Below are 25085 nucleotides of genomic sequence, written 5' to 3'. Positions count from 1 at the left end.
TTGCAGTAATAAGATATAGGCCCAACTTCACAAACTAGTCTGAAGAAGGGTTTCGGCCCGAAACGTCGCCTATTTCCTTCGCTCCATAGATGCTGCTGCACCCGCTGAGTTTCTCCAGCATTTTTGTGTACCTTCACAAACTAGTAAACTGAGGCTCAAAGGAACATGAAGAAAGAGAACTGCTTCAAATGGAGTTTTGCAATATTTGTTGTTGAAACTGGTAATCAGGCCAAAGGGAAGGAATCTCGTTTAAGGATGATTTATCATTTGTGTTTCACATCATTCAGTTGAAGAGGTGGAGGAATTGGAGAGAGTTGGTTGAATAATCAATACAACAGACTTACTTTATTGAGACAATCAACGTGTTAACTCATACTTCCTTTAAACAACATTAAAATTGCATGTCCAAATATGTTTCACAAGATAGCTTGAACTTGGCTTTTACGATTAGGCACAAGACTTTTAATAAACTGGAGACTGGTTGGAAAAATAAAATCTTACATTAATATGTGAAAAATAATTATAATTTCAAAATCTGATATTTCTTTGGAATTCTCTTAAGAAATATTATTTGAAAACAAGCTTATTTTATAGCATTGTAATTATATCCAAGACAAACATTTACACGCCAATATAGATGTCTTTAAATGGAGAAAAACTCTGTCCATATTCTGTTTGCTAAGTTAGAATCTCTCATTTAAAAGAAGAATTCTAACTTGTAACAGTTACTATGACTCGCAACAGATTATTGTATTGTATTTAATTACTTGTCAAAAAAACCTTGTGCCATTTTGTTCTAAGCTACGCTAAGCTTAGCTAAAACTTCACAATCATTTACAGCATGATGTACACAATATATCAGGGTTGGAGAATTTATATACACATCTTCACAAAGAATCTACTGTATCTGAAGGTTATTGTTCTTCCCACAGTATTACTATCAATTGCAGTATCATCTGTTAAATTGGCAGCTTTCATCACCAAGAAATGGGAAATTCCTTCTTCACAAATCTGAAAGCATAAATAAAAGAACAGTCATATTGTCGTAGTGTATGGAAACAGGCCCTTCGGCCTAACTGGCTTATGCCAACCAAGACGCCTCAACTATAATAATAGTCCCACCTACCCGTGTTTGACCCATATCCTTCTAAACATTTCCTATCCATGTCAACATGTCTTTTAAATGTTGTTATAGTACTTGCCTCAACTACCTCCTCTGGCCTTGAGTAAAGTGCTTGATTAAATATTTTTCTGCAAGATTATTTAATTTGAATTTCAATGTAGCCAAACAAAATTTAACTTTTCAAAAGTGTTTATTTTTTAGAAACTATATGTGTTTTTTAGAAAAATATCTTGAGTTCTGAAACAGTACTTTCATTTATAGCATACATTTAGTTTATTCTCCCTCCTTGAAAGCTGTGCTGTGCTTGTGTTGAAAACTCCAATAATCCAGAATCCCATTGTTTGTACATGCTGATGGTTTGGCATTTGTCTTAATTCGTGAGTATACCATGTGCTCACAGACCTACTCTGTGCATACTCATGACTTCAGCTGTGTATTCCTGGGAGTGTGCACTGAAGCTGAGGTCAGGGTTGAGAACACCGGGGTCAGGAACATGGGTCGGTCTGCTTATGGACTAGAGTGCTTATATATTTAAGATAGATTACCAAATTGAAACCTGCATGTTGAAATTCACCAGGCCCTCCTGTGCTCCCTTAACATTCACCAGATAGATTCCCACTGCTTTACACTCACTGGGTTCATTCAAAAATGTATTAAGCACATTAAGCATATGTTATATGTTTTTTTAATTTGAAATATAAATTGGTTAACATCCAATAGACTGGGAAATCTGCTAACCTGGCATCACCACCAAGAATGCCAGATTATCAGAGTTTTATGACACACCACTAACTCGAATATTTTGAGGTCAATACATGGACAATTGTTACAGATCTCTATGCTGTGCAAGACATCTCAGACAAACCTGATTTTGACTCAAATTACTGTTGACATCCAAATATATATCCAAAGTAATGTTACGGGGTGGGACAATTTTAACCTAGCCAACAGAAAATGGGTAGATTAGAAGTATCTCACATAGTTTGTTTTGGAGGAGGTTTTACTATTTTATGTGTGACCTGGATTAGGTTCATTACCTTGGATGTTAAAAGACATAAGAAAAAGGAGGTAACAAAACCTTGGCGCCTATCAGCAAGATCATAACCATTGACATTAATTCCACTGTCCTGACCTTCTTTTCACTCCCCTGAATCCCTGACAGCTCAAAGCTCTATTGGTCCCACTTTTATTAACTGAGTTCCCTCAGCCTCTGATAGAGAATGCCAAGGATTTATAGCCTCTTGAATTAAGACATTTCTCCTCATCTCAGTCATAGAGTCATGGGGTCATACAGTGTGGAAACAGGCCCCTCGGCCCAGCTTGCCCACACCAACCAACATGTCCCATCTGCACTACTCCCTCTTGCCTGTGATTGACTCATACCCTTCTAAACCTGTCCTATCCATGTACATGTCTAATTGCTTCTTAAACGTTGCAATAGTCCCTGTCTCAACTATCTCTTCCGGCAGCTCGTTCCGTATACCCACCCTCTGCGTGAAAAAGTTACCCCTCAGTTTCCTATAAGGTAATTCCTCCTTTACCTTAAATCTGGTTCTCGATACCCCTACTCTGGGCAAGAGACTCTGTGCGTCCTTTCCGATCTATTCCTCTCATGATTTTACACATCTCTATAAGATCATCCCTCATCCCCCTGCGCTGCAGGGAATAAAATCCCAGCCTGCGCAGCCTCTCCTTAAAGCTCAGACCCTCGGGTCCTGGCAACAGCCTTCTCAATCTTGTCTGCACCCTTTCCAACATAATAGCATCTTTATCAGAACTGAACACAATATTCTAAATGCGGCTTCACCAACATCTTATATAATTTCAATATGACCTCCCAACTTCTATACTCAATACTCTGACTGATGAAGGCCAATGTGCCAAAAACTTTTCTGACGACCCCATCTACCTGTGACGCCACCTTCAAAGAACTATAGAACTGCACTCTTAGATCCCTCTGCTATACACTTTCCTGAGCCCGTCCATTCTACTTAATCTATTCTCATGGCCTAGACCTCATATCTAATTAATCAATCTGGTAAACATTTGTTCCACCATCTCTAAGGCAAATATAAGTTTCAGTTCTGACAAGGATATTGACCTGAAACAACTTTGTTTCTGTCTTCACGATGCCCTCCACTTAAGCTGAGTATTTCCAAGTTTAGCTTTTATTTCAGATTGGCAGTACTTTGCAAGTACGTTCTTTCTTTAGTAAGGAAATATTATAATTAATTCCAGCAATATTTTCCTGTCCTTCTACTCCCTTGCTTGCTTTTAGGTCTAATACACCATTTGCTTTTCCAATTTTGTGCTGTTTTGAAAATCTTTTTGATTTGTGCATAAAGGCAAAAAGAAAACAGACCACCCCCAAATCTTCTCGCTATGATTAAACCCACTTCAATAATCACTTTCTTTAAAGAAACGTTTGTTTTGCTTCATGATAATCTTTTGGTACATATGCACGATGGAATGTAATTAAAACAGCCATTAAATTGCACACTTCATCTCCTGCTCTTGATCCCTTTCAAATGATTTAAGATAACTCATTAATTCTATTGGATTGATTTCACTATGGAAACAGTTTCTGAAACCATAACACATTTTCAAGGCTTTATAAAATGACCTTTAAATAAGGAAGCTTGAAGTCACATTGTTGAAGCACCAATCTTCCACAAATAAGATAACGCATGTAAAAGTCACAACATTAATTACAAACAAGTAGTATTAACATAAAAATAATTATTGAATATAATAATATTTCATATGATCTAACATTAATAATCTAGAGAAAGATATTAGAAAATACTCCAAACTTTAAAATAAGACAAATATTAATTTGAGCTTCATATAATTCTGTTCAACTGACCAGGCAAATACAAAATGACACAATATAATTTAGGCACGGTACTGGAGTAACAATGGGCCAGGCGGCATTTGGTATATTCCAGCACTATGTGTTTATCTTTGGTATAAACCAGCAAAAGACTTAAGATGTTGCCAGACCCACTAAATTACTCCAGCACTATGTGTGTGTTTATCTTTGGTGCAGTTCTTTGTTTCTACCAAAAGAGTATGTTGTACAAAATAAGTATGTATTCACTGGAGGTACACAAAATTGCTGGGGAAACTCAGCGGGTGCAGCAGCATCTATGGAGCGAAGGAAATAGGCAATTTAGAAGGATGGGAGGATATCTAATAGAAACGTATACAATTATAAAAGGACAAGCTAGATGCAGGAAAAATGTTCCCAATGTTGGGGGTCCAGAAACAGGGGCCATAGTCTAAGAATAAAGGGGAGGCCATTTAAAATTGAGATGAGAAAAAACGTTTTCACCCAGAAAGTTGTGAATTTGTGGAATTCTCTGCCACAGAAGGCAGTAGAGGCCAATTCACTGGATGAATTTAAAAGAGAGTTAGATAGAGCTCTATGGACTAGCGGAATCAAGGGATATATATGGAGAAGGTACACAAAAATGCTGGAGAAACTCAGCGGGTGCAGCAGCATCTATGAAGCGAAGGAAATAGGCGACGCCTATTTCCTTCGCTCCATAGATGCTGCTGCACCTGCTGAGTTTCTCCAGTATTTTTGTGTAACCTTCGATCTTCCAGCATCTGCAGTTCCTTCTTGAACACATATATATGGAGAAGGCAGGCCTGGACTACTGATTGTGGATGATCAGCCATGATCACAATGAATGGCGGTGCAGTCTCAATGGGCCAAATGATCTACTCCTGCACATATTTTCTATGTTTCTATGTTGTTTTACACAACTGGACTTGACCACTTGAGATTGCTCCAATGGTCACTACTATGTGTAGAATATGTATTTATAAACTGTACGTGTGTGCGTGTGCGTGTGCGTGTGTGTGTGTGTGTGCGCGCAGACATTCTTAATTTATATTATGACTTTGTATTCACATTTAAGTAGTTTTGAGATTGGCAGATTTGGCTGACTTCCTAAATATTATTCCACACATCATCAGCTAGAAATGTTATAAATAACAATTTATTTTGGTAACACAGAGCTTGCAATACAGAAGTATGAATATATTTGAATGAGATTTAATCCACTTCTGACAGTGGAAGTATATATTTTCTTTCCCAGTGCTTGGAATGAATCAAGGTACTGGAATTCTTCGATTACCAGATAAGGTGGCTACTGAAGTATTTTGTTGTTCATAAACAAATGAGGAATGAATTGAAATGCAATGTGACAGATTTTTTTAGCTCATTAAAATCTTATTTTTGAAGATGCTTTGAAGTATAAAGTTGAAAATCTACTTGCAAAGAATCTGCTTTGAAAAAGCAACGTAGTGGAAGTCATTAAAATATTTTCAAAATAGAAATTAAAAGAGAATGCATGAATATTAGTAACATTTTTAACATAGAACAGAATTGGTCCCTGATATTCATCAGATGGATACCTCCCAACATGGAATATTTGTAATAGTTGGGTCCAATGTTATAGTGTGGACCAAGCCATGCAATTTGTTTCTTGCCAAAAGTTCTCAACTCTACTCCCTGTTCAGTTGCTAACTATGACTAAATTAGATTTTTTTGTTCTTGTCCAACCATTCAAACTTGATCGGTTGCTTTAGATTGCCTGCTTCCACTGTCAGAAGTGGATTAAATCTCATTCAAATATATTCACATTAAAAACATCAATAGCATTTGTTACTATCATTATGTGCTGACATTTTAATCTTGCTTTTATTACATTTGACTTCAATTTCTCCCATGCTTTTCTGCATGGCCGTCCGAAGGGGGGGTGCGCTGGGCGCACCCCCCCTTTTTTCCCCCAGAGTAAGAAAAAATCCCCAGAATATTTTAAAATATCGGAGCACAATCAGCGTTTCCACTTTGTGGGAAATCGCCCGCAATTCTGGCTCCGGCCGCTGGGGGAGAAATAAATGCACCCATCTGCGCCTGCGCAGTTGGGGAAGCGACGCAAAATGGCGCCGTCTATCCGCGCGAGCGCAGTGGGCCCGGGGCGGGATCAGACTGCCATTTGTGCTTCAGCCATTGAGCGCGATACCTCGCGTCTACTCCAGGTAAGTAGTGGAATGGGTGGGGGTGGCCACGTCCGCTCATCCCCGCCACCCCCCACCCGCTCATCCCCGCCACCCCCGCTCATACACGCCACCCCCGCTCCAACCACCTCTCTCTCCCCCACCTCCTCTCTCTCCCCCCACCTCTCTCTCCCCCCCCCCACCTCTCTCTCTCCCCCCCACCTCTCTCTCTCCCCCACCACCTCTCCCCCCCCCTCCGCTCTCTCTCTCCCCCCTCCGCTCTCTCTCCCCCTCTACTCTCTCTCTCCCCACTCCGCTCTCTCTCTCCCCTCCCTCCTCTCTCTCTCTCTCTCTCCCCTCCTCTCTATCTCCCCCCTTCTCTCTCTCTCCTCCCCCTCACTCTCCTCCCCCCACCTCTCTCTCCCCCTCCTCTCTCTCTTGCCCCCCTCCTCTCTCTCTCTCTCTCCCCCCTCCCGCTCTCTCTCCCCCCTCTGCTCTCTCTCTTCCCCCCCCTCCGCTCTCTCTCTCCCCCCTCCGCTCTCTCTCTCTCTCTCCCCCCTCTCTCTCCCCTCCTCTCTCTCTCCCCCCTTCTCTCTCTCCCCCCTTCTCTCTATCCTCCCACTCACTCTCCCCACCTCCTCTCTCTCCCCCCCTCCTCTCTCTCTTGCCCCCCTCCTCTCTCTCTCTCCCCCCTCCGCTCTCTCTCTCCCCCCTCTGCTCTCTCTCCCCCCTCCGCTCTCTCTTCACCCTCCGCTCTCCCTCTCCCCCACCTCTCTCTCCCCCACCCCTCACCCTGTTCCTCCCCCCTCCCTGCCCCCCCCGTCCCTGTTCCTCCCCCTCCCCCCTTCTCTCTCTGCCCTCACTCTCTACCCCCTCCCCGCCCTCTCTACACGCGCCTGAGAGTTGGGGGCTATGCGTCAGTAGATGGGGGCGGTTATGGGGTAATAGGAGCAAATTAATAACATTAATATATTGACAAGGGGGGGGTAGTTAGCGCATGTGCGGAGGGGGCAGTTAGTGTGTGCGGGTGGTTAATGTGTATGCCCCCCCCCCCGCAACCGCAAGTTGGGGGAACAGACCCAACGGGTCTGCACTTGGTCTAGTGCTCCTTAATTCTACCACAACCAATGAAGAAGCTGCTAAAGCTATTGCCAACCTCTCAGATGCTCAGAAGCTGTACCTCATACAGAATCACTTTAAACTGGGTCCAACACACAAATATTGTGCCTTCTATAAGAATGGGTGCTGGCGAAGATTTAACCCTGACTAGTTACGAGCATATATAGCGATCATGTAGATGGCGTCTTTTGCCTACCTTGTGCCTTGTTTGCGAACAACAAGTCAAGGTAAGTCAAGTCTATTTGTCACATACACATACAAGATGTGCAGTAAAATGAAAGTGGCAATGCCTGTGGATTGTGCAAAACAACGGAACAGGTGCTCCTGAACGTATATTGCCATTTACCACTACTTCTACCAAATTTGGATTCATTCAAAAGGCCGCACTTAATGGCCTAGAAGGCCGCATGCGGCCTTAAGGCCACAGGTTCCCCACCCCTGCACTAGCTTTTCCTTCTCCTAATCCATTCATCCTTCCAGAGTTCCTTTCTCCTTATTTTCTTTGATCTATCATGGATTGTCCAATAATACAGCAATCAATAATATTAAGAACTTTTGACTCACAGCTGCGTACTACAACATTTGTTCTAAAACCTGATGGCTTCCTCTCTACCTTCCATAGGGAAAGGAAATTTCCTTTCCAGTCACTTACCACTGGCTTTCATTTCCTGCCTGGTGTTCAATTTACTGCTCATTCTTTTTGTGAAATAGCTACGGGCGTTTTGTTACATAAAATACAAATGCATGGAAAATTTAAAAACATTCTGTTTATAAAATATCATAAGATACTGAAGATTGTTGAGGACTGAGATTCAACTCCACTCCCAGACCTACTTAAGGATGGTGAGATGCTAAAAGGAAACAGATCAGCCAACAGAGGAAGACAGAAAACCCGGCACAGTGCCATAGTGGTAGAGCTGCTGCCTTAAAGCGCCAGTGACCCAGGTTCGATCCTAACCGCGGGTGCTATTTGTATGGAGTTTGTACGGAATTTGTACTTTCTCCCTGTGACAGCGTGGGTTTTCGCCGGGTGCTCTGGTTACCTCACATACTCCAAAGACGTACAGGTTTGTAGGTTAATTGTCTTCAGTAAAATTGTAAATTGTCCCTAATGTGTAGGATAGTGCTAGTATACAGTGTGATCGCTGGTCCGTGCAGATAGGGTGGGCCGAAGGGCCTGTTTCTGCACTGTATCTCTAAAGTCTAAATGCATCAAACATGGACTGCAAATAAAACTTGCCCTGCATAATTTGGGTATTGCTTCTTTACTCTTGTGTTTTATCCTTCCTTTTCCAAGGTAATTCCTAAAGGTCTCTGATGATGTCTCCATTCCAGATTTACAGACTTTACTATGGAAAGGGCAGAAGGTGCTTGAGGGACAGATCTGTGGGTTACATGGAAAGTTATTCCATCGGCCTCTTTTTCAGGTGTCTACAAAGTTGCTCCCTACAAAAGGATTCTAGGTTCCCATCGTCAGTCCAGATCTGCATAATGACTTCCTGACTTGTACTCAATGCCCTTAGCAATGAAGGCAAGCAACCCATATGCCTTCTTTACCACCCTAGCTACCTGTGTTGCCCATCTTCAATGTGCTATGAACTTAGACTCCAAGGTCCCTCTACATGTCAATGCTGATTTGGGGTCTTGCCATTAACCGTATACTCTCTCCTTATATTCATCGTCCCAAAGTGCAACACCTCAAACTTGCTCGGGTTAAACTCCATCTGCCATTTCCCCATCCATTTCCGTAGCTGATCGATATCCCACTGTATCTTCTGACAGCCTTCCGCACCATCTGCAACTCCTCCAATGTTTGTGTCGTCAGCAAAATTATTCACCAACACATCTACATTTATGTCTAGGTCATATACTAAATATATATATATATACACGAGTGCGTGTATCACACTCGACAGATGGCTCCTGTAATTTGTAAAGAGATCCACATTTTTCAGTTTTAAATCATAAACCTATGTTAGCAGGGACATTTGGAGTAGGGTAGCTACATGGATCTTATAAATGTTCAGTGTACAGCCCACATATCTGTTTTCTCCAGTGCAGTCATTGACAACCCAGAGCTCAGGCCCACACCACGTATATCCACAAGTTAGTTTTTCACACAGAGGACGATGAAAAGCTGGAAGGAGTAGAGTAATTGATGCGGCTCTATGCATTTTCTTTTGACATTGCTTCTTGGTAAATATCCATCAGATATCTGGATGACTCAAAGAATCACTCTCCAGCCATCGGGTGAAGACAACCAAAAATGATCCTTGCAATAATTTTCACTGTACCAGGCAGCAGGAAGAACTAAAACTTATTTTTTGCTCTAATATTTTAGATGGTTCAGCATTAAATTAAAAAAAAAATCTGATGGACTTCTTATGGGGTTGCACCACAATTAGATCAAATCAAGTCCTTGAACATCGAGTTCTTAATTTGTACTTTCCTCCGTCACCTATGTTCACCTATCACTCGTCAGGCTTTGTCCTGCCCCTCCACCCCCCTTTCCCAGCTTTTGCTCCCCCATCCCCCGAGTAGAATCACAATCACAATAATACTTCATTAGCTAAGTATGTTTTGCAACATACGAGGAATTTCATTTGCCAATCAGTGTGAAGAAGGATCCCGACCCGAACCGTCACCTATCCATGCCGTCCCGAGATGCTGCCTGACCTGCTGAGTTACTCCAGCACTTTGTGTTCCGTACTTGAACTTTGAGCTTGGGATAAAATATAAATGGTCTCACCTATGACATATGGTTTTGTTGAACCTGCTGCTGCTGTTGTTGTTGCTGGAGCAGAAGCTGTTGTTGTTGCCTGCGTCGGGCAGTTCGCAGTTTCTCGAATCTCGCCTCCATTTCTTCTAGCACCTTGGGTGTGTAACGCACCACCAGTTTCACACTGTCCTGAGCAGCCTTCAGCAATTCTACTGCCTTTTCATGGTGCTCCCCTTCCACACTCTGAAAGTCAGATTAGATTCTGAGTTCACACATTTAAGAAGGCAAGTGTGTACTTAAGTACTGTTGAAGGTTGACAAAAATGCTGGAGAAACTCAGCGGGTGAGGCAGCATCTATGGAGCGAAGGAATAGGTGACGTTTCGGGTCTTGACCCGAAACGTCACCTATTCCTTCGCTCCATAGATGCTGCCTCACCCGCTGAGTTTCTCCAGCATTTCTGTCTACCTTCGATTTTTCCAGCATCTGCAGTCCTTTCTAAAACTTATGAACTGTTCATCTCTAACATCTCATCCTAAATTTCAGGCCAATGTAATATTGATTATCCTGAGATTACTGACACATAAGTCTAAAATTCCCCCCACAGACAATCACTTACCACTCCATTGACGGACAACAATTGATCACCGCGCTTTAGGCCCCCTTGTCGATCCGCGACACCTCCAGGAATTATGCGAGAGATGTAAATGGGTGAATTTTGTTCTTTTCCACCCATTACGTTAAATCCGAGGCCTTCTTCCGTTTTTGGTAATTCCACCACACGAGGGTGAGAATGGCCTTCACTGGCGGCGAAAGCAGCGACAGTGGCCTGAAAGAAAATAAAATTCCCATTCGTAGCAAATTCTATTGTTAATGCCATTGTGGTTGATAATTAGATCACAATATAAAATCTACAGTTTCTTTTCCTCTCAGCGTTTTGCTTCCACGAGACATTTCTAAGAGAATGAAAGTGCTCACTTTTCGCCACAATGCCTCATGTGCATTTTACAACAACACCCAAATAGTCAGAATGCCTATCAACACCACATATTTAAGCCTGAAATTTAAAATGGGTTTTGAGTTTCATAGCAAACAGGGAATTAATGGTTCAGGCCTAGATGTTTGTATAGATGGCTTTGTTTGTGTGTTAAGTACACAGCATTGTATGTATTTCTGGAGTGGTTTCATCTGGACAGTGCATGAATTACACTTGCACTGGTGATATCATTCACATGTCAGAGGAGCATGGAATGTGCCTACAACCAGTGAATGACAATTTTTAAAGTACTAATCCCTGAGCAGATCCCAGACCAGGACTGACCTGTCTGCACTGTCGATCCTCCCCTCCCACCGATCTTGATCACTGATGAGCCAGATACTGGCCTTGACCTCTGATTGACCTTTGAGCTGGCATCTAATTGACATCCCAATCTGACTCGGATTAAAAGGATGCATCTTGAGAAAGGAGATGAGGAGGAATGTCTTCAATCCAATGGTGATGAATCCGTGGAATTCATTGCCACAGTCAGCTGGGTATTTTTAAGGTGGACATTGACAAATTCCTGATTGGTACGGGGTGTCTGGGGGTTATGGGGAGAAGACAGGAGAATGGGGTTGAGAGAGGAAAGACGGATCAGTCATGATTGAATGGCGGAGTAGACTCGATGGGCCAAATGGCCTAATTCTGCTCCTATCACTTATGACACTCTTACATTTCTTATTCTGGCTCATAATCCTTTTGTAATCCCCAGGCAGCGCACACTCCCTGTCTTAGCCAAAACTTTGCTGACATTCTCCATAATCGCGTGTAGTGTGGAGTTCGGAGTGTCAGTGGCGTTTCACAGCACCTGTGGCCTTGGGAGTTGTCGAGCCTCAGACGCTGCTGATTGCTGTCGCTATGAACCCATGCCTAAAATAATCCTGTCCCCATTGCACTAATTTAATTTCCAAGCCTATGTTTTTTTCTTAATCCATTGTTTTGAAGGAACTAAAATTAAGATATGCATTATTTTTCTTTGAACTAATTACAGTATGAGATAACTTTGTTGTCTCAGATGTCAGATTTCTCTTTAATATGTTGCTAATTGGCAAGTTGGCCGAAGGGACTGTTTCTGTAAGGCAGTACCTATACCACTATGCCACTGTGCTGCCCTAGTCGAGTTGTAGATATTCTAAGGCACACTGGGGTTTGTTCATAGGTCATAAGAGCAGAAGTAGGAGCAAATAAATTTTATATATGAATAAAATAAAAACAGAATGTCTTCCCACAGATGTGGCCTGACCTGCTGAGTATTTTCAGCAGTTTCTGTTTTATTTTACATTTCCAACATCCACAGTTTATTTATACTTGTTCTTACGTTTAATAAATGAACTCCAATTGCTATTTAATCCCAGAGATGAGTTTTTGCTTGTTGGAACGTGTGAGCTTACAGGTAATTTAATTGTAATTAGTGGTGGAGGCAGGTTCGTTGGTATCATTTAAAAATAAATTGGATAGGCATATGGATGAGAAGGGAATGGAGGGTTATGGTATGAGTGCAGGCAGGTGGGACTAAGGGAAAATAATTGTTCGGCACGGACTTGTAGGGCCGAGATGGCCTGTTTCCGTGCTGTAATTGTTATATGGTTATATGGTATCTGAAGTCACAGAGTCATCAAGGAGGTTTGCACTAAGAGTAATAAAATAAGTTCATTGTTTAGTTTAGAGATACAGCGCGGAAACATGCCCATTCAGCCCACTGGGTTCATGCCGACCAGCGATCCCCACACATTAACACTATCCTATACCCACTAGGGACAATTTTTTTTACATTTACCAAGTAAATTAACCTACAAACCCGTACATCTTTGGAGTGAGGGAGGAAACCGAAGATCTCAGAGAGAACCTATGCAGGTCACGGGGAGAACGTACAAACTCCTTACAGACAGCACCCATAGTCAGGATCGAACCCGGGTCTCCGGCGCTGCATTCGCTGTATTTGAATTGTTTAATAACATTGACTGGTATGCATAAGCTGGTGAGAACGCATTTTCAAAAAACAATTTTATTGAGTGGAAAATGTCAGAGGCCAGAATGGGGATTTAAGAATGGCAAAGAGAAAGCAATACACTAAGGATGTAAGTGTACAATAATGGTACTCAAATCATTCTAATTGAAATTTGATAAATAAAATGATATGCTCCAACATTTTTCAGCACTTAAAAATGCAGTTAAATGGTGCTCACATGGAACAGAGGGCAGAAAAATCCATATACGTACATGATTTGTGAAATAGCTTTCTGTATGCTGAAGCAAACAACAATGTCGGAGGAACTCAGCAGATCAGGTAGTATTTGTGCAGGGAAATAGACAGTTGACATTTTGGGTCAGGTTCCTTCTTCAGACTGAATGCTTTTGCTTCAAACAATGCCCCTCCCGAGGTAGTTTACCCAGCAATGGCAGGAGATATAACACTTGTCCTTACACCTTCTTCCCCACATCCATCCAAGGACCTCTGTCGTCCAGGTGCATTCCACCTCATCTAACCTTATCTATTGCATCTGGTGTTCCCGATGTGGCCTCCTTTACATCGGTGAGACCAAGGGTAGATTCAGCCACCGTCACACTGAACACTTGCGCTTGGTCCGCCAAGCCTACTGGATCGCCCAGTTGTTAACTGTTTAACTCCTCTTCCCATTCCCATGCTGACCTTTCTGTCCTGGGTCTCCTCCATTGCCAGAGTGAGGCCACGCGCAAACTGGAGGAACAGCACCTCATGTTCCACTTGGGAACCTTGCCATCCAAAGGTATGAGCAGCAAATTCTCCCATTTTTGGTAACTTACCAAACCCCCCAACCCCCTCCTTCTACCCCTCCACTTCCTCCCTTGCTCCCCTCTTCCCTGTGCTCCGCCAGGATTTGTACCTATTTTTTCTATTCCCCTTCCCTTCCACCAACATTCTTTAACCTGGCTTCAAAATTTGCATCTCTACTATCCTTATGTCACACCTGTTGTCATTTCATCTCCGCATTTGTCCAGCATTTGTTGCTTATCAACACCCCCCTCCCCCCATCATCTGTATCTGCCTATTACTTGCCGAGCTTTGTTCTGCCCCTCCTCTCTCTCCCCCAATATTCTTCCCCCCTCCACACCCCAACCAATCTGAAGAAGGGTCACAAACCAAAATGTCAACATCTATGTTCTCCGAAGATACGCCCAGCCCTACTGAGTTACACCAGCACTTTGTGTCTTATTTTGCTTTTGATTCTTACTTGGGTAAGCCATCCCCCCCCCCCCCCCCCCCCCCCCCCCCCCCCCCACCCCCCGTTCTCCATGTATTTGTTGTTAAGTTGAGAAGTGGAAAGAATGCCACGCAGTCTCCTTTGAGGTACCGGTGGCCACTCTAAGACAGTTTTCCACTGAAGTTGTTGATTGGTGTTGGGACAGAGTGTCACCAGAGATGAGCAACCAATGCAAGAACCATCAGTGTCAGGATCTCTGCCAAGGAAGAAGTAGAAGGTCTTGGAAAATGGAGAACATTGAGACCATCTTAGAATATTCCTGGGTTTGCATCACTGCCAAGCTTCGTGACAATCATTGACATGGATTTTCCCCTTCATCTTCCATAGGAGGAGATCTTTACCCTCTGGTGAATCCCACATGCAAAGGATTTGTCAGCAACTCTGCCCATCAGGAGTTTGGTTTTAGATGAAAGCTATCTCATCGTGCATGAAATATTGCTCCACAAGACAGAGTTTTAAGCTCATTGTCTATTAAAGGCAATTCATCCAACAGAATTCTCAAGTTATTGAAAAAAATGCAGCATTGCAATTCGAAACACATTTCAGTAAAATTAACATCAGGTTCATTTTCCCTCTAGAATTTGAATTTAAAACAATTATTGTATATCCAGAGTTTTTATTTTATTTCTTACTTTATACTTTCTTTGACATGGTCATATAACCTTCCTCCTCAAGCAAGTTATGAAACAAACTTACCATTGGACAACATTTTTAACCACTTAAATATCGCCCCAATAATACCTATAATACATCTTTTTCATGGTTTTCAGTTCCCTTCTTTGGCGACTATCAGGTCTCATTTAATATCTGGTCAGGCGACTACTGAAGAATGGGGAGATTGTTACACAGTTTTTTTTTTAATATGCTGGGAAGCATAGGTATTGCAGTGGACCAGGAAGAGAAGAACATTGTAAGTAATTCTCTGGCTATGGTTGGGGAGAAAATGGGATTCAGGAAGAGATGCCCCACCCATTTGGTGATAGTGGAATTGATGGAATTAGTGGAATATGCCTGGGGAAATTGCATATCTTTGTCACAATTAGATGGGATGCATCTGTAATTTTGTTTGGGGCGTTTCAATACTGTCCAAGTGTGGGAACAATGAAAGGATTCAAAGCTTGAGTTCCAGGAAAGACAAGCAAATATTTGTAAGTTGCTGCTAAGTACCAAGACATATGAAAGAAGACGGGGCAATAATTTGCAAGAACAGAGACAGCAGGCGTTTGTTCTTTGAGGGGAGGGTGAAAATGTCCAAGTTATAGGGGTAGTGTTGGCTGGAGTCGATGAGAGAGAACAATTAGCAGCAAGGTGGGAATTCTGGGCGGTCATCAGGATAGTGGGAACAGTGGTTGATGGAGGTAGGACCTTTGGACAAAAAGGGCTCAGAATGAACAGGAAGTAGTTTAAGATAAAACTGGACAATGTTGGGAGTTCTGAACAATGGCAGGGAAACATCTTGGAGAAATTCTGACCTGGTGGGTGACAGGCAAAGGTGGTGGGAACAGGGGCTGGCTGGTTATAATTTGTATAGCAAACAAACTTATAAAATCCTTGTGCTTGCTGATGAAAGGGGGATGGAGGTGACTGGAGAGTTATGTTAAAGGAAGGAATCATCTAGAACTCAACAAGCTGTGTCAGATACAACTCACAAACAGAACTCAGTGCTACCAAGTCCACCAATCTCAACAATCTCAATGAAGTGTTACACCCAGACAAAAACATGTTAAAAGAAAAGCACATTAAAACAGTTCAATTGAGATCAAATAATAACTTTATTCCCATTGATATTTATCATGACAAATTTCTGATATCCGTAAACTTCCCACAATAATAAAGCCATATTTATATTTCCAAACATGCGCATAGACTAAAAGATTTCATTTCTTAATTAAAGCAAAACATTTATTGATCCTAATTTCCGTGCAGAAAATGTTCAGGTCATGCTGTCTTAGAAATGAAGGTAATCGAATAAGTTTCAATAAACACATTCTCATTAAAGGTAACTGTTGCCTCTCAATAATGACTGCATTCACTTTACAATCAGATTATAGAAGGTAAAGCTAAATTCTCCAAAACTGGAACAAGATCATTGAAGAAATATCTGGAGAGCCCAGAAGTGACCAGATCAAATTTAGTGCATTCAGATAAAACGAGGGAAATGGTTTTTACTGCCCTTTCATTAGTTATTATGCATTAAATTCTGTTTTGGTTCAGCACCATAAATGCTGAATTGCAAGTAGTTTAGCACAATTGATAATGTAATAATTTTCTTAATCTAATCAGAAAATATCATTATGAACACTGACTCCAGTCAATGAAATTACCTGGGTAGTAGCACTGGCTCTACCTTCTGGGCTGCCACTGATGTCTAAATTCTCATATATACTCTCGAACACCTGAAATACACATGTACACAGAATTAAAACACACAGTTACAACACATCCACCAGTACTTCTGCAAAGCATACCTTGGCCGTTGCACGAGCTCTGAATTCTGGACAGCCACTGATGGTTATTGTCTCATGCATGTACTGATAAACCTGGAAAATTATTAGCAAATTAGGCGAAAATAAATTACTCCATGACTTACTGCTGTACAAATCATATTCAAGAAAGTTTTGACATTACATGTAAATAATAAATGCTTACTAGACCAAGTGGGACCCGTCCCCTTAACGCATGGTTATGGGGGAAGGTGGAGGGCGGCCTGTGGCATCACATACACAATAATCACCCCCCCCCCCCCCCCACACACACAAACGCACTAACCACCCCCACACACTAACCACCCCACTTGATATTATATTAATATTATTTCATTTGCTCCTTTTATCTCATCCCCCTCCCTACCCACTCATGCATAACCCCCAACTCGCAGGCGCGGCTAGAGAGGGAATGGGCCTGGGGCAGAGAGAGGGCGGGGGCAGAGGGAGGGCGGGGGCAGAGGGAGGGGGAGGGCAGGGGCAGGGGCGGGGGCAGGGGCAGGGGCGGGGGCAGAGGGAGGGCGGGGGCAGAGGGAGGGCGGGGCAGAGGGAGGGCGGGGGCAGTGGGAGGGCGGGGGCAGAAGGAGAGCAGGGGCAGAGGGCAGAGAGCAGGGGCAGAGGGGCCAGGGGGGCAGAGAGGGAGCGGGGGGGGGCAGAGAGGGAGCAGGGGAGAGGCAGACGGGGATCTGGGAGCCAGAGAGGGAGGGGGGGCGGGCTGCCGACCGGCGAACAAAGGAATGCAAGTTCAGCGGCTTCAGTGCAGGGCCTGACTTCACCTCCGGCAACGGGGAGATGGTGGTGTGAGGGATTGGGGGAGGGATTGGGGGGGGGTAGGGTCGGGGGGGGGAGGGGGCCGAGAGGGAGCTGCGGGCAGTGACCATAGGACTGCAAGTTCGGCGGCTTCATCTCTGGCAGCGTCTTTTGAATAACGAGGGGGTGGGGGGGGGGGAGGTGACGTCAGTCGCAGTGGAGCAGAAGGCAAACAGGCAGATCCATGGTCACGTCATCAGCGGAAAAAAACAGGCGTTTTGAATTCAAAGTTTGATCGGATTTGTGAACATTTTTATTAATAACTCAAGAAATAAAGCACAAAACTTTCAGGTAAGCCGTTTTTGGACTCCAGGGGGTAAATCTCTACCAGAATATGTAAAATATTTCCCGTACGCGAGTCATTTTTTCAAGAAGATGTGAAAACACTTAAACAAATAAATACATACACACACACACATCTAAGATCAGAGTTTTAACAGTTATAAAATACGATATGCTCTCCATTGAATTCCCTTTAAGTGAAAAACAGTATTTCAACACTATTTGTGCTACTGAATGTGGACTATTTGTTGCTTACGGCACTTTTAAAGTGATATAGCACAGAAACAGGCCCTTAGCGAGTCTGTGCCAACCAGCGATCACCCCGTGCCCTAAACTATACACACTAGGGACAATTTTACAGCTTACTGAAGCCAATTAACCTACAAACCTGTACGTCTTTGGAGTGTGGGAGGAAACCGGAGCACCTGGGCAAAACCCACATGGTCACAGGGAGAACATACAAACTCCATACAGACAAGCACCAGAAGTGAGGATCGAACTGGGGTTTCTGGCCCTGTTAGGCAGAAACTCTACCATTGTCTATCCCTGTGCCACCCAGAATGCCGCACATCTTTTATCTGCAATTTCTCGTTAGCTGTAAGATCATTTTCTGAAGGTACACACAAATGCTGGAGAAACTCAGCGGGTGCAGCAGCATCTATGGAGCGAAGGAAATAGGCGACGTTTCGGGCCAAAACCCTTCTTCAGACTGATGGGTTCATTTTCTGAACTCTGTTTATTTTCTTATGTTGTACTCGTGTTTGGGATCTGCCTGGGTAGTACACAAAACAACATTTTTCATTGAATCTAAGCACACATTAGGCAAAGGCACCTCCCATCTCCGAACAAACAAGGGAAATTGGGTTGGTGGGTATTTGACTGAGAAAGAATGACTGAAAGAGAAAGTAGGAGAAACCTAAGATGAATGGTAGATGCATTTTGCAATTTTTAATTTTAATTGTTAATTATTGGTCTTTTTAGGTATTTATTGCTCTCAGGTAGTGTCCACATTGTATTCTATGTATTTTCTGTCTGCGTTCGATTTGAATTTGTGGGTTTGTTGGTTGAGGGCTTCTGGACATCTGAATTTCCCTGAGGGGATCAATAAAGTATTTATTATTATTATTATTATTATTATTATTATTATTATTATTATTATTATTATTATTATTATTATTATTATTATTAGAGAAACATGAAAGTAGAATTAAGTAAAAAACAGAGAGAAAGAGATGAAAGTGAAAATGAGAATGGGAGAAAATGCATTCATAGGTTTCATATCTAGGCACAGAGGTACAAGAGACTGCAGTTGCTGGAATTTGGCACAAAGATTCAGATGAACAATCTTGAAACGTTGACTCCATTTCCCTCCACAAATGCTGCCTGATCAGCTCCACAAATGCTGCCTGATCCAGCAGCTTCCCATGTTTTACTCTGTTTGATATACATTGCTAAATCTCCCTTTATGTTGGGAAGAACCATTGGTGCCCAGCACAGAACACCTTGTTTTAATGGGCCCCTTTATAACGGATATCGGTTATAGAGGACGGACCTGCAGATGCCATCCCGACCCGCATGGCTTCTCCAGCCCAGCTACCAATGCTACCCCTGGGTTGCAAGGGGCACCAGCGAGCCCTTCTTCACCCATCCCCTGGTCCGATTGACACGACTGTTGTTGCAGCTCATGTTGCTGCCCCTGGGGACACCGCTTTCTTCGGGCCATGATCATCCTTCTCCCGTCGCTCAGTACACTCAGCTTCACCTTTCCCCCTCCACTGCCTCCTCCCTCTTCTCCTGCTCCCCTGGAGTTGGCAATATACCCCACCCTGGAGGGTGTCTGCAGCTGTGGGGGAGAGGTGGGGAGAGGTAGGGAGGGAGGGGGAGTTTTGCAAATTGTCGTTGGGGAATGAGAGAGGAGTTGACGGCCAGGAGCAGCGACGGCGGGTGGTAGGGCAGCTGATGGTGAGGAGCTCGCTGGTACAGACCAGAGGCAACAGTGCCTCGGCTTAAGGTGAAACGACAAGGGGTGCTGGAGTAACTCAGCAGACTGAATCAGCCTGAAGAAAGGTCCCGATGACAGCTCTCCAAGTTCTCCAGAGATGCTGCCTGACCCACTGAGTTACTCCAGCACTTTATGTCCTTCTGTGTATTAACAATCATCTGCAGTTCTTTGTTTCAACTTCATGAGGTTTTACTCGATATACCAATTCTCACAGCATATTGTTGGTGTTTCCATTGCTGTCCCAGTTTAAGTCACTCACACATAAAAGTAATGCTGTGTTTTAATGTGACAATGCATATTTCCAGTGGAAAACTTGTTCATCAGAAATTTGGACCAGGCTATTCTGGGTACTATTCACTTATTTAGGCCAACATGTCACCAGCATAATTTGTGCGCATTCGGGCGAAAGTGGTATGGAGTATAAAAATAATGTAATTTTAATGTAACTGTACAAAATGCTGGCGAGACAGATTTAGTTCAGAGATTATGGACAGACACTCTCAGGCCACCAAGTGCAAGACAACTATCGATCACCAGTTGACACTAGTTTTATGTTATCCCACTATCGGATCCACTCTCTACACACAAGTTAATTAAGCTACAAACCTGTACACCTTTGGCATATGGGAGGAAACCAGAGCACCCGGAGAAAGCCTATGTGGTCACAGGGAGAATGTACAAACTCCGTACAGACAGCACCCATGTTCAGGATCTCAGAGGTCATGGCAAAGAATGCTTATATTCAAAAAAAAGTCGAAAGAAATGGGAAGAGAGTAAGAAAGTAGTGCTGAGACCTAGAATGGTTCAGCCGCAATCGTACTTGGATCAAATGGCCAATTCCTGCTCCTGTTTCTTTCCTTTATGCCTCTACTTTTATAATGTTATCGACGGCGTTTTGCTCATCTTATCATACCAGCCGAAACTGGAACATTAGTTTGCAACCTTCATGCTTGATTCCCAAAAAAACAAGAAGCAAATCCTGACAAACAGACAAGAAACAAAGAGACAATGTGAATTTAAGGGTCCTAACTAAGGCACTAATATTGCCATCTGCATGTGTTTGTCTCAGATTTCATTGCTGTCCACATTTGCTATGTAATTTCCGGAATCATTACAGACTTGGTTAAATTCATTCACAGCACAGATACCCTGCCTTAATAAATAGCCTGCACTCATATTGCTTGGGGGTCACCCACAGTGCTAGACACAGTCTATGAGGACCAATATCTTGAGGTTTGTGAAGGTAGGAACTGCAGATGTTGGTTTAAACTTAGTTTGAAGAAAGGTCTTGACCTGAAACAACATCACCTTTTCCTGATCTCCGGGAATGCTGCCTGACCCGGTGAGTTACTCCAGTTTTTTGAAATTACCCTGAGATTGGTTGAATCAACATTATGAAAACATATGAACTCCGCCCTGCATTTTCCTTCAATTTTATAGCATTTGTTTGAACATCTATTCTATTCTCGTGTGGAGCCACTACTTCAGGTGGGAATTCCTTCCCATTCATTCTAGTAGTGAAGTTGCTGCATAACAAACTCTGCAGTCAGCTGTTGTCAGGCACTGCAAATGCCACATTTTACTGCTGTAATGAGGATGAAACATTATTACATTTTTTTTAAAGGTAGACAAAATGCTGGAAAAACTCAGCGGATGAGGCAGCATCTATGGAGCGAAGGAATAGGTGGCGTTTCGGGTCAATAAATAAAAATATGCCTTTAATTTTTTCAAAGGTAAATGTTCCCATCTACCTGATCTTTTTTGTAGGCGTCAATTGGGTAACAATGAGTAAAAACTGTATCAGTTTAGCGCAGCAGATAAGGATGAAATTTCCTGAGAAATCTTTAAGAAAATTCAGGCACAGGATTTTGCTCCCTTTTTTAAAAAAAATAATTAACGGAATTGAAAACTAGACAATTATAGGTTGTTTTTTTCCTTGCATGTAATCCGCCAAGTGATTTATTCTGTTGTGTTAAAATGGAAAATTATGTACTTACTCATGACAAAACAGATGGTGCATTATAATAGTTCAATCATGGTTCACATTGAAGATTTAAGTAAAAATAAATAATTTCTGCAGAGGTGTTTATTTATGATATTTTGAACAGGTTTTGTAAGATGCGTTTTCGTATTTCAAACGTAAGTGGCATTCTATATTTAACACGATCAATTTACAGTATTGTTGGATTTGCACTGATTATTTAGTTTAGAGATACAGCATGCTAACATGCCCTTCAGCCCACTGAGTCCATGCCGACCATTGATCACCCAATCATACTTGTAATTCCACTACACACGAGGGACAATTTACAGAGGCCAATTAAACTACAAACCGCACGTCTTTGTGCTGTGGGAGGAAACCAGAGCACATGGAGGGAACCCACGTGGTCACAGGGAGAACATGCAAACTCCACACAGATAGCACTGAAGTCAGAATCAAACCCGGGTCTCTGGCGTTTACCGCTGTGCCACCCTATTATTATGGTGTAAGTGTCTTTTGTCTAGCAACTTATTCGCAAATCATGAATTAACCAAAAAGTATTATTGTTAAATCAAAGTAGAAACCTGCATCTTTTTATCCCAACATTCACAACAAAACTGCTGCTCAAAGAATGTTAAAAACATCACAAGGCAAAATCATAGTAATACATCAAAGGACCTGATCCTTCAGCCCAGTATCATCGTAGGAACTGGTCCTTCATCCCCAGGGCATGATGGTCTGCATCCCAGAGTACTCAGGGAGGTGGCCCTAGAAATTGTGGATGCATTGGTGATCATTTTCCAATGTTCTCTCGACTCTGGATCAGTTCTTGTGGATTGGAGGATGGCCAATGTAACTCAACTTTTTAAGAAAGGAGGGAGATATCTTCTGGAATTTTTTGAGAATGTAACCAGTAGAATGGGTAAGGGAGAACCAATGGATATGGTGTATCTGGACTCAAAAAGCCTTTGACAAGGTCCCACACAAGAGATTAGTATGCAAAATTAGAACACATGGTATTGGCGATATGGTATTGACATGGATAGAGAACTGGTTGGAAGACAAAAAGCAAAGAGTAGGAATTCACGGGTCCTTTTCAGAATGGCAGGCAGTGACTAGTGGGGTGCTGCAAGGCACTGGGACCCTAGTTATTTACAATATATATTAATGATTTAGCCAAGGAAATTAAATGTGACATCTCCAAGTTTGGGGATGACACAAAGCTGGGTGGCAGTGTGGGCTGCGACGAGGATGCTACGAGGCTGCAGGGTGACTTCAATAGGTTGGGTGAGTGGGCAGATGCATGGCAGGTAATGTGGATAAATGTGAGGTTATCCACTTTGGTGGCAAGAACAGGAAGGCAGATTATTATCTGAGTGGTGTCAGATTAGGAAAAGGGGAGGTGGAACGAGAACTGGGAGTGCTTGTACATCAGTCACTGAAAGTAAGCATGCAGGAAATGGAATGTTGGCCTTCATTGCGAGAGGAGTTTAGAAGCAAGGAGGTCCTACTGCAGTTGTACAGGGCCCTGGTGAGACCACACCTTGAGTATTGTGTGCAATTTTTAATTCCCGGGACTGACATATGATGAAAGAATGGGTTGTATTCACTGGAATTTAAAAGGATGAGAGGGGATCTTACAGAAACATATAAAATTCTTAAGGGATTGGACAGGCTACATGCAGGAAAAATGTTTCCGATGTTGGGGGAGTCCAGAACCAGGGGTCATAGTTTAAGAATAGGACTGAGATGAGGATTTTTGTTTACCCAGAGAGTTATGAATCTGTGGAATTCTGTGCCACAGAAGGCAGTGGAGGCCAGTTCCCTGGATATTTTCAAGAGGGATAAAGAAATCAAGGGATATGGGGAAAAAGCAGGAATGAGGTACTGATTTCAGATGATCAGCCATGATCATATTGAATGGCAGTGCTGGCTCGAAGGGTCGAATGGCCTACTCTTGCACCTATTTTTCTATGTTTCCATGTAGTCCAAAAGTCTACATTTCCAGTGTGTCTCACAACAGCAATGATATCTGAGGGAAGTTTTGTTATAGGGCATATCAAAAGATCTCAAATTGCTCAAAATGAATTTTTAGCTCTCCGTTTTCTCATTTAATTGAAATCACGTAAGATAAATGTAAACAAAAATGGCTAAAAAAGTTCAAATGCAATGAGCATTTCCCCCAGATAACCAGCTGTGATGTTTGCACATAAATGGACTGAAAATTGAAAAACAAAATGAGATAAATTACTGCAAATCCCAACATTCACAGCAGCTTATCGTTACCAAAGCCAACAATACTGCCACCAAACTTGTTAACCATGATCGTGCAAATTATAGCTCAGGATGAGGCCACATGGTATATCCTATCCATGATGGTACATTGTTTTCAACTGGAAGAACCTTATGTTAATATAATGTACAATGACCCAAAAACAAATTATGGCAGATCCTGGATATTAGACATAAACCATATGCTTCACATATTTTTTCTTTCAGATTCCATCATCTACAATCACGTCCCAGCCTCTGACACAATTTTCACCCCAACCTGACCCCATCTGTTAATCACCTAGATCCACCTATGGCTTGCCAGCTCTTGGCCCACCCCTGCCCCTCGCCTCCATTCTACCTATATTAGCCAATATATGTTAATTGGCTTCGGTAAAAATTGTAAATTGTCCCTAGTGTGCAGGATTAATGCCAGTGTATGGGGTGCTCACTTGTCAGCGTGGACTCGGTGGGCCGAAGGGCATGGTTCCATACATGGTTTATTCTTAATTTCCGCGCTGTATCTCTAAAGTCTAACCTCTTCTACTCTCCTCCCAATGTCCCAACCCAAAACATTGACTATCCATTTCCCACTTCAGATGCTGCCTGACCTGCTATGGTTCTCTAGCTGATGTGTTTTGCATAAAGCAGAGACTCCTGGAAATGCTAGGCAAGTCAGATTTGATGAAAGGCCATTGACTTAAAACATTAGTTCTGTTCCTCTCTCCATAGATACCATCTTAAACAAAGAACTGTCTCTGGAATGAGTCAGCATAAATTCCCCATGCAACATTAAGATTAAATCATGGAATCTTAATGAACAGAATGGAAAAATAAGTAACATTAAACCATGGACCATGGCATTCTCCAAAACTAGTTGATTTAGTTCAGTATCTGTGTTCTATCCCACTTCAAATCTCATATGTGCACTTCCTGTTTTTTGTTTTCACATTTACTTCCTCCAATTAGACTTCCAGCTGCAAACTAACTAGAATGTGTAGGAAGG

The 25085-nt window shown here is 42.6% G+C and overlaps 1 protein-coding gene across 3 annotated transcripts in view; it reads right to left on the bottom strand.

The window, feature by feature from the left end:
• Positions 1-318: 318 nt before the first annotated feature.
• The window catches only part of lin7a (lin-7 homolog A, crumbs cell polarity complex component), a 72391-nt gene continuing 47624 nt past the window's right edge, over positions 319-25085 (bottom strand). Inside the window, exons 3-7 of one of the 3 annotated variants that reach the window (XM_033038216.1) lie at positions 16719-16790; positions 16575-16646; positions 10589-10798; positions 10002-10214; positions 319-1011 (exon numbers count right to left, since the gene is read on the bottom strand). In XM_033038216.1, coding sequence (XP_032894107.1) covers positions 10002-10214; positions 10589-10798; positions 16575-16646; positions 16719-16790 — 567 coding nt within the window. In that variant the 3' untranslated portion in view covers positions 319-1011. The remainder of the gene's footprint in view (positions 1012-10001; positions 10215-10588; positions 10799-16574; positions 16647-16718; positions 16791-25085) is intronic. The other 2 variants (XM_033038218.1, XM_033038217.1) reach the window with 2 other exon arrangements.

This window comes from Amblyraja radiata, chromosome 19, assembly GCF_010909765.2.
Source record: "Amblyraja radiata isolate CabotCenter1 chromosome 19, sAmbRad1.1.pri, whole genome shotgun sequence".
Taxonomy (NCBI): Eukaryota; Metazoa; Chordata; class Chondrichthyes; order Rajiformes; family Rajidae; genus Amblyraja; species Amblyraja radiata.
Note: the sequence above shows the minus strand (reverse complement) of the source record. Positions and strands in the feature narration are given on the sequence as shown.